This window comes from Eleutherodactylus coqui, chromosome 8 (genome assembly GCF_035609145.1).
Source record: "Eleutherodactylus coqui strain aEleCoq1 chromosome 8, aEleCoq1.hap1, whole genome shotgun sequence".
In the NCBI taxonomy this organism is placed as follows: Eukaryota; Metazoa; Chordata; class Amphibia; order Anura; family Eleutherodactylidae; genus Eleutherodactylus; species Eleutherodactylus coqui.
Genome location: NC_089844.1, coordinates 178177809 through 178188761, shown reverse-complemented (window position 1 = coordinate 178188761; position 10953 = coordinate 178177809). Strand labels below are relative to the sequence as shown.

Sequence of the window (10953 nt, the reverse complement as noted above, 5' to 3'; positions counted from 1 at the left end):
CTGATAAATAAGAGGTATTGTTTAATATTTTGTCCAAAATACACCAGCTCACAACCCACATCAAGGGTCCTTGCTTCTTGTGAGGGAAAGGTGAACAGACAAAAAAAAAAGTCACAGAAAATGGCCATATATTTACTGATATACTAATAAAAGAGAGCAGGTAAAAACATCACATCTCTCAACATGCAGACAGCCGAGCAAGTAACACATGTGTAAGGCACTGATGAGTAAGCATTCACAAACCATTCTTAAACTGAGGTAGGTGGCTGCTTAGTGCCTATTTCTGCACAAAAAAGTAGATACAGGCTGTCAGGCACATATGAGTTTATTCACACTACACTTGCAGACAGGTGCCCCCTGAGTCCATGTTTATTTCCTATATGTATGTCACCGACAGCGATTCTGGAACCGGTGTGAAGGCTGCAGCTCTCCTGAGTCGGGATACTGTTTGGAGTGGGGAAGGCCTGGTTCAAGATGAGTGAAGAGCTTTCTTGGCCGTTGGGTGTACTCATCGAGGGGTAGAGTGGGGTACTTAAATGTATGGGGTGGGGTGGGGTACTTAAATGTATCCCCCTCAGGGACACCAGGTGAGTTATTTGTTCTCACCTATACTCATTCAGTGAAGAAAGTTTTTTCCTCCAGCTTCATGAAAAGCCATTACTAGCCTGATTGCGTGTGTTTTCTTTCTTAATGACATTGCTGGATGTTGGGGTTGTTGTTCAGCTGCAGAATTAATTTGGAGCCAATCAGATACCTGCTATTTTTGAACTTTAGCACAGTCCTGTATATATCTGCAGCATGTACAAGGCAAAAGCATTTAATCTACCAATCAGTTGTTCAGCTAACGTGACACGTGACAATCTAAAGTTTTACGGCATGTATATTGGCCATCCCTCTCCGAGGGGTGTCCGGAAGAAGCCCAGTGATACTCTTGCCGAGGCTGCGTGAGTCCCTCTGAGAAGGAGTCTGGTAAGTGCCCCTGTGACAAGTGAAAGCTTTACCCTCACAGCTTTTCAGCATGAGCCTTGTATCCTGAGTCACTCTTTGGGGCATTGCATAAGCTCTCACTCATGAACCGAAGATTGCAAGTTCAATCCCTGAATGGTTCAGGTGGCCGGCTCAGGGTTGACTTAGCAGTCTTCCATCCTTTCAAGACTGATAAAAGGAGTGCCCAGGGTGTTGAGGGGTAGTAAATAAAGTACTTCAAAGAGCTTTGGAATAAGTTGGTACTATACAAATAACAAGATTTATTTTTTTTAGCATACACAAGTAAAAGAATCACTCACATCCTGAAAATTGGCCAGATTTATGAAATGCTGCTATTGCTGAAAAATATGTTTTCAGCTTCCTATAAACGCCCTTGATGAATGTAAAAGTGAAAGCATTTCAGCTGTAGAGGAATAAACAAGTACGTGGCTGAAAGCTGATACTTTGTACCCAAAGACACTGAATATAAAGACAGGAGGGAAGAAGAGAGAACTGCCGATAAGAAATGGACAACGCTGAGCTACGACAATATATTCTTAACTTCAGCCTGGATGATGGGCCTCACAGCAATCAGGGATACAACCGGGTTCTCCTGCAGCTCTTTGGTTACGCCGGTCATGGAAAATCCTCCTTCATCAACTCCTGTAAGTACATCATTGATGATGGAGAAAAATTCAAAGAACATGCTGAGCCTGAAAACATTCAGAGTAAAGGAGGCAAGACTATGATAAGAGAAGCCTATGTCCTCACCAAGAGCATCACCATCGTGGACAACAGGGGCTTCTCGGCCACGGACAGCTTTCAGAGAGCAGAAATTTATGCTCAATTGGGTGAGTAAACACTAAAGACATTAGTAGGAGTACAGAATTGTAAAGTTTACCTTATTACACCCTGCAATGCATTATATCAAAAAGGTGACAAGCATAAGATGTGGTGATGGTACATGGAGGAACTATTGACCACAGGTATAAATGATGAATATAGAACCTTTTCATGAGAAAACATTATCTAAAACAGAAATTCAGAATTTTCCTTATCAGAAGTGGAGATATTGTCATGTATAGAATATATAGAGAAAGGTAGCACTGGATAATTCATTAGGCCACCTGCAGACGGCCGGGTCAGATCCCGCTGAGAGAATTCTCGCAGCGGTACCCGACCCAAGCCCCTGCAGGGACCAGCATGGCACTCACCTGCTCTCGCGGCCCCGGCTCTGTGATGTGCTAGCTCCCGCCCAGCTGGTGCATGCGTAGAGCAGAGCCAACGGCCGGGGAGCGAAACAGAGCATGCCGCGATTTGTTTTCCCCGCAAGATTTCACGCGGACAAATCACGGACGTAACGCAATCCTATGGCAGCTTCCTCGGGCGGAAATTCTGCGGGAAATCCCACCGCGGAATTTCCGCCTGTGTACAAGGGGCCTTAGTATAGGTTGTCATACACCTGATTAGACTTGTTCCCAAGTCCATTGTATCACACACATAGAAGGCTTAGGCAGCACTCCAAATCCAAGAGCCTTTTAGTGAACCTGTTAAACAGTTCTTACTTATAACATCAGTGGAGTATCACTATGTTTTTCCTCTTTCCCATCTACATTTGAGGGTTAAACCTTTTCACTTTCGCCTGCAGCCGCTCAGCCAGAACTGAACCTAGTAGAAGCCTGGACTAAGAACATAACCGGGACATATTCACCTACTGTGTATTTGACTCTTTACAGGAAATTTCATCCCCATCGGTGAGAAGGTGACCTGGACGGATAACTACATAGCTATGATGAACAGATTGGAAGATGCGGAATTGAACCCAAACTACTTCGACTTCATCGTGCCCATCCTAATATACAGGTGAGGGGGTCACAGATACACAGATTCTGAGTGATAGAGCCACATCCTGGGCCATAGCTACAGGCTCATGGACCCGGGTGCAAAAGTTCAGCTTGGGCCCCCTTTAAATCAGGAATTCTGCATGTGGGTATTCAACTGAACAACCACGGCAGAAATCTATGGAGGACAATGTTAGGGATGGTCATTATTGATAAGGGTCATGATGTACAAACATAAAAATATGTGAATGGTGCACTTGATATTCTTTATTTAGCACGTCAAACCATTATATCACTGAGCTGCCGAATTCTGGCTCCAGATATAAACTATAGCTATAAATATCATTGCCAGTAAATAAAAATGTTTCTGCAAAACACACATAATGGAGACAGGTGTACAGCAGGCGGCTCCACGGACACATGGTGGGATCCAAAACTGATTATTCCGTGTGGATTCAGCTTCTAAAACCATGGCAGAAATCTATGGCTTCACACGACTGTATTTTGTTTCTACTTTTTTCTTTATCTGTATTAAAGCAATAGGGTGATGCTAATATGCCGTAATTTCCTCACACAGAGGGAACATTAATATACTTGTAAAAACATATTCAGGAACAAGCAATAACATAAAGAAGAAAACATAAAAAAATAAATAAATTGAAAGCATCCACATGGGCCTTATGCCCACAACCCGGTCGGAATCCGACTGCGAAATATCGCAGTGGAATCAGACCCGGCGCCCCCCAGAGACCCTATATTCCCCTGTCCGGATCCACTGCGAGTGTCTCGCCTGAAGTATCTCGGGACAGACGGCTTCATTGACTGCAATGGAAGCCGTCCGTGCAATTTTCCGCACAGAATAGAACATGCTGCAATTCTTCCCTGCGAGCGGAAAATTGCAGTTGATTTCCGCTCGTGGGCTGGGGAGAATCTTTTAACAGCATTTCTATGGACAGAGATTGCTGCGGAATTCGTGGCAAGCATCTGGCCACAAATTCCGCAGCGATAATCCATCTGTGGGCATTCGGACATAGGATGTCAGGCATGTTGAATCAAACTGTTTAAACGTATATAAGCTAGCTGTTGAAGTCTAATTGTCTCAGTCGGGAAATTCTACTGGAGTTCCTCACCTGCCGGGGCAATTTGTGGCTAGCAAGTACTAAGTCGATAGAAGATGTGGTAAACTTGGGATGTCAAGATACGAAGACCATAGGGCCCAGGCCAGGTTTTAAAGGAACCCATCTATTTTATCATCTCTCATTGCTGATAGCTTTTCATATATCATCATCTTGGAAATTCTGTCTATAACAGATTTTATTTGGAGAGAGGTGGATATTGTGAGGCAATTTAAATTCTGGCTGCCATGCAGATGTATTAGGACAATTTGTGCTGTTGGTTGCTGAAATTCAACATTAATGAATATTTAAACCTATCTTACCTCCAGATTAGGAACAGAGGACAGGTAAGGGGTGCTATTTGATGGAGGTTTAAGATTTTAGGATTGTTGTGCCAGAAAATGGAATTAAAGGATCTTTGCTTTACAAAGTAGGCTGCTATGTTTACCCAAAGTGGTGATTCACTTTCCACAAAGACAGATCGGAGTTGTGCCAATTGGACGGCTATAAAGTATTTTCGTAGGTTGGGAACTGAAAGCACTCCAGCACTTCTGCAATAGTACATACATTTTTGCTTAATGCTAGATCTTTTACTTTTACAAAAGAATCAAAGATACTAAGCTGTAGGTCTTTCATGTCTGGCACAGGAACATTGATAGGTAGACATCTGAAAAAATATAAAATTTTAGGTAGCAAAGTCATCCTTATAGAATTAATTTAACCAGTCCAGGAGTTGTTGAGCTGTTCCCATTTCTTCATGTCATTTTTAAGGGCGGAAATTAGAGGTGGGTACTTCCGTTGATATAACAAGCTTCAGCTAGGGTTTCTTTTAATATCGAAATAGTTCATAGAATCCTAGACTGGTGAAGTTGGAAGACACCTCCAGGGTCATCAGGTCCAACCCACTGCTCAGTGCAGAATCACTAAATCATTCCAGACAGATATTTGTTCAGCCTCTGTTTGAACACTTCCATTGAAGGAGATGTTGATAAAGGTGGACTTGGAACCCAAAGTTGAGTTCTATAAGTTTCTGCATGTGTGATGAGACAGTAAGACACAGAGCTTCTGTTATGTCCAAACCAAAAATGCTTGCAAATGTTATCTAGTAGTTTCATTATATTCAGAAGTGACGTGAGGGGTCAAGATAGAGTAAAGGCCCATTTAGATTGGACGAATGTCAGGCGAACGATATCTGACACTTGTCCCCACATATACTCACTCCCGTGCTGTGGGGAGGCTGCAGGAGATTTCTCTCCTCGCTCTCCCCTGCCACTTTCCATGGTATTCTTGTATCTTGTCACCACCAGAAGTGTGGGTGGTGACAAGATACTGTCTGCTTGACAGGCCGGCCACACACCCCCTCTCAGGTCCTGGCAGTCACAAAGAATGGCTTACCCGGCGCTCCAGCGGCTTCCCCGGCGGCACAGCGCCTTCTCCGTGGACTGGGCAGCGGCGGACACGGGGGGAACGGCGCCAGCACAGTGTTGCTTGACAGTGACTGAGTGAGGGAGGGAGCAGAGGCTGTGCAGAAGACTGCAGGTGAGCGGGGACACAGCGTCAGCGGGGGATCGGCGGCAGGACAGCACTGGGTGATAGTGGGTGGGTGAGGGAAGGAGTGAGGGGGACAGGGAGGCTGTGTAGAAGGCTGCAGGGTGGCGGGGACACAGCATGAGCGGAGTATCGGCAGCAGCACAGTGCTGGGTAAGAGTGGGGGAGGGATGGGTATGGGGAGGCTGTAGGGGAATGGGTCCAGCGCTGGGTTACAGTGTGCCTGGCATGGAGGGCTAGGATGAGGGTTGGTTTCAGTGTTGGGGGTTATATTATTAGCTGGAAATACTTCCATGTTCATGAAGCTGGCTCTGACATGGAAGCATTAACAGCTACTAATGTAATCCCTAACACTGAAACAACCACTTACCCTAACCCGTCATTCCAGCATGAATTTAATCCCCACGCTGCTAGGACCTTTGAGGGCCTGGATGCACACAGCCAATCAGCAGCATGTGGGCGTGCACTGAGCAGATATAGCCCATCACTAGCTCTCCACTCATTCTGCTGGTGGTGACAAGATACAATAATACCAGAGAAGTTATGGTAGACAAAAGTGATGTAATGCATATAGTGTGGCTGCTATGATGTAGCTTTTACCTAGGGTCTGTTGGAAATCACCAATCCTGAGAACAAATCCTTTTAAGCTAATAATTATTAGATGAGGCACAGAAGACAGATTAAAACTTCTTGGGGTTCATACAAGGCAGAAGTCAGACAGCAAATGGTTACATCATATAGGGGTTCAGTAAATGAAAGATACATATATTAGAACCATAAACACACGCTCAGCTGTATAATGGATAAGCAGCAAAGAGGTCAGCATGCAAAAGCCGTAATAAAAATAATTAAATTTTATTAAATGGAATTATATTATAATATCACATAAAAGAAGAGATGATTTCCCAAACAAAAAGAAATAATTCATCAAAAAAGGAAGGCATATAGTATATTATGTTAATAGAGAAATGTCTATGCAAAAGATATCCAATGCTATAACAATCATGTTACCAATGATGAATATAATACAACAAGCATATAAAGATGGAAAATAAAGTTGGGGCAATAAGAAAGCCCTGTTTGACCCCTGACTCCACCTTAAGGGCTCAGTCAGATAGGCGTTTGTTTGCTGCACAATTATTTTGCGCAAAATGCATGCGCACAGAAATTTGCGTGACCGAACAGGACATCACGCTGAAAAAAATGTACTTGGCTGTGTTCAAAATGTGCACATAAAGTGCGCTTCCCACTATCCCCCGCTGCGGCTGTGACACACCTGGATGCTGTCACATCCAGGGGTTTTACCTTGTGGTCAAAGGGGCCGGCGGCAGCAGCGGCGCCCCCACTGAGAACATACCGTGAAGATCGCGATTTCTTTATCTCCTCGGGGAGTCCCCTCATCACTAAACACTGGGACAGCATTGTAATAGTGTCCAGGGATAAGGGGACGCCCCGCAGGGATGAAAAATTCCCCTGCCACAGCTCTCACAGCTGTGGCACAGGAGCACGATGTTCTCCCATTGCTTTTAATAGTGCCGGCGCATCTGCAGCCCCATTGAAAGCAATAGGCTGCTGGCAACCCCTGCGGTGATTTAAGCCCTTCCCTGAAAATCATCCCTAGAATGTGTAAAAAAATATATACTCACCTCTCCGATGCTGCCGGGGCTCAGGTGAGTCCAGCAGCTTGTCCTCCTGAACAGCTCTGAAGTGTTTTCAGCAGGCGAGGATTTTAAATGCCGACCTGCTGAAAGGGCTGCCTCTGATTGGCTGAGCACTGTTATGAATTAGAGGCAGCACTCAGCCATTCATTGAATTTAATGAATAGCTGAGCGCTGCTTCTGATTGGCTGAGTGCAGGGACGAATCACAGGCAGCGTTCACCTGTCATTCAATGGCTTAGTGCTGCCGCTGATTGGTCACAGTGCTCAGCCAATCAGAGGCAGCCCTTTCAGCAGGTGGGCCTCCTTTTTCTTCCTTCAGCTGTCCCTCTCCTGCTCTCCGGGTTTCTTGAAGTGTTGCTATATCGATGTTAAAGCACCTCAGCTCCCTTGCTACAATAGCAGTCTTGCGCTCAGGGCATTCATTGCCTGCATTGTCCAATAGTGTCCGAATGTTCCATGTTCCGAAGTTCATTCTTCTTTTTTGACCACAAGGTGGTGACCGCTCTGGATGCGATAGTCCAGTCAGGAAAGAGAGAGAGGCAGATTATGTTTAAGGCACCTTTTCTAGCCTCCTTCCCATGTTTTCCATTATTATATCTATGATATTGCACTTTGTTGATGGGAAGCTTCCCACCGGTATGGAAATCATCTATCAGACAGATGGCAAACTACTTAACCTTCAATCTGTATAGCTAGCAGCACACCAATTCCAAGCAGAACACTTGCTGAGGCCCTTGTATCTTTCTGCCAAATACCACTCAGAAGTCACAAACCATACTTCTGTGTAGATAATCCCAGTAATCAAGAAAGAATAGTAGAAAGAAGGGACCACGGCACTCACAAAAAAACAAAGAATCAATTCAAGTGGGAGGAGGAAAAATAGACTTTTAACAGTCAAGATAATGCAAAGCCACCGTCGAGGCTATGGACATGAGCCCCTTTAAACATGCAGAAGAAAATCGTGGAGAGCATATGCGGAACATGGACTACATACCTTGTTTCTTATGTTATTTGGCTTGAAAAAGACCTTAATATAGGTCGAAACGTCGCCTAGCTTTTAACTTTGATACAATAAATATGTTCCTTTAAACAAAGTCTTTGCATCATCTTATGCTGCCACCCTCTCCACGATTTTCTTCAAGAAAGAATAGTGGCAGCAGATATAGTGCAAAGAATTTAAAAGTCCATTGTATTCCTCCATGTTAAAATCAGCAGCAACGTTTTGACTTTACCAATCTTTATCAAGCTCGAGCTTGAACCATATCTGCTGCCACTATTCTTTCTTCATTACTGAAACTATTTAACCTTAACAGATTAAAAGCCAAAACCAAGGTCACAACAAAGTCTGTTACAGAACTCCAATATGCTGAAGATAATGTAGTCTGTGCTCATTAAAAAGAAGACCTACAAGCCATTTAAAGCATCTTTGCAGAAGCATATGGAAAGCTTGGCCTCTCACTTCGAGAAAACCAAAGTGCTCTATCAGCAGGCCGCAAGTAATCCTACTGCAATGCCAGGTTAATGATGTAACACTGGAAAATGTTGACCATTTACGCTACCTTGAAAGCAACCACTCCACAAAAGCTAACATCGATGCTGAAATACAACACCGTCTGAGCTCTGTGAGTGCAGCATTTTTTTTTTTTAATGAAGCAGAGAGTGTTTGAGGACCGGGACATTCGTAGGGATACCTGGAATGCTTGTTTATAAAGCTATTCCCCTTCCAACCCTGGTATATGCCTGCAAAATGTGGATGATCTTCAAACATCACTTTCAACTTCAGGAACGATTCCATCAGCGTTGACTTTGAAAAATCCTGCAAATTTCTTGGGAAGACAGGCCACCAACATTGAAGCAATGATCCTTCATCATTAACTATGCTGGATTGACAACGTTGTGCAAGTGCCTGATCACTGTCTCCCAAAGCAATTATTATACTCTCAACTCGAGAACGGAAAATGGAATGTTGGGGTACAGCAGAAGAGATTTAAAGATGGATTTAAAGCTAACCTTAAAAACTGTGGCATAGATATTGAAAACTGGGAAGCCCTGGCCCTCGAGTGCTCAATTTGGGGATCAGCTGTTACCAGCAGTGCTGTGAATTTCGAAGCAGCATGGACGGAGGGTGAAAAGGATAAATGTATCAAGAGAAGAGCATGACAAGTCAAGCATTGTCAGGACCGTCTTCCACTTGCAAACCAATGTCCCCACTGTGAAAGAACCTATGGATCAAGAGTAGATCTCTAAATTTCTCTATTAACATGACATGCTATATTGCCTTTTTTATGCATTATTTGTTTTTGTATGGGAATATTGTTATTTGGTATTTTAAAATAATTCTATTTAATAAAGTGTTTTTATTGAAGCTTTTGCGTGCTGACCTCTTTTTTGCTTATCACATAGGGGATACTCAGATGTTAAATATTTCTTTCCTTTGCTTTATTTCCATATCAGGCTTGCATAGTCAGGTACATGGTTTCACAGGTACATGGTTTTACAAGTACAAGAACGCGTATCGGCGTAAAGCCTTGTTCACCTCAATGTACAAAACATAAGACTGCTTATTTATAGGTTAAAAATAGAGATGAGCGAACGTACTCGTCCGAGCTTGATATTCGTGCAAATATTAGGGTGTTCGGGATGCTCGTTACTCGTAACGAGTACCACGCGGTGTTCCGGTTACTTTCAGTTTCCTCTCTGAGACGTTAGCGCGCTTTTCTGGCCAATTGAAAGACAGGGAAGGCATTACAACTTCCCCCTGTGACGTTCAAGCCCTATACCACCCCCCTGCTGTGAGAGGCTGGGGCGATCAGGTGTCACCCGAGTATAAAAATCGGCCCCTCCCGCGGCTCGCCTCAGATGTCTTGTTAGTTAGCTGAGGGACAGTGGTATCGTGCTGGAGCTGCTGTAGGGAGAGCGTTAGGAGTGAGTGTAGGCTTCAAGAACCCCAACGGTCCTTCTCAGGGCCACATCTTAAAGTGTGCAGTACTGTGTTAGCACTGTATAAATTTTTTTTTTTTCAAAATTGGATCTGCAGAGCATTGCGCCCTGCAATAGGGACAGAAGTGGTGGTTAGGCAGGGAGAGTGTTAGCAGTGAGTGTAGGCTTCAAGAACCCCAACGGTCCTTTCTAGGGCCACTTCTATCCATGTGCAGTACTGTCCAGGCTGCTGTTAGCAGTGTTGCATTTTTTTTTTTTCTCAAAACCGGCTGTGCAGACCATTGCACCCGGCATTAATACTACAGGGATAGAATTGTGTAGGCAGGGCCAGAAGACATACATTATTCATTGAATAGACGCAGTGTGGCTTTTCCTTTGAAAAACAAGGGAAAAAATTCTATTTCGCCTGCCTCTGACAGTCCTCAGGGCTCTGGGTACGTGTGTGCTGCGTGCAGAACGTAAAAAAAAATCAGACGCAGCCAGCTACGTTTTACTGCAGGCTTGCGCCAATTTTTTTCCTGCATGGGAAATCCCTGATCTGCTGTAGCCAATAACTTTGCATCACTGCAGTTCTCTGACACATTTGCAGGGCCACAACACAGTTATTAAACTTAGTAGTATTCATTGAATACACGCAGTGTGGCTTGTCCTCTGAAAAACTAGGGAAAAAATTCTATTTTGGCTGCAGGCTTGCGCCAATTTCTTTCCTGGCTTGGAAATCACTGGTAATACAGCATGCTGAGGGGTAGGGGTAGGCCGAGAGGACGTGGACGCGGCCGAGGACGCGTAGGCCCAAGTGAGGGTGTGGGCACAGGCCGAGCTCCTGATCCAGGTGTGTCGCAGCCGACTGCTGCGCGATTAGGAGAGAGGCACGTTTCTGGCG

General features: G+C 44.4%; 1 protein-coding gene across 1 annotated transcript in view; it reads left to right on the top strand.

Annotated features, from left to right (window-relative positions):
- The first annotated feature begins 1408 nt into the window (after positions 1-1408).
- Positions 1409-10953, top strand: part of LOC136577709 (uncharacterized) — a 47254-nt gene continuing 37709 nt past the window's right edge. Inside the window, exons 1-2 of the mRNA XM_066577626.1 lie at positions 1409-1817; positions 2703-2829. Of these exons, the coding sequence (XP_066433723.1) occupies positions 1493-1817; positions 2703-2829 (452 nt within the window). The 5' untranslated portion in view covers positions 1409-1492. The remainder of the gene's footprint in view (positions 1818-2702; positions 2830-10953) is intronic.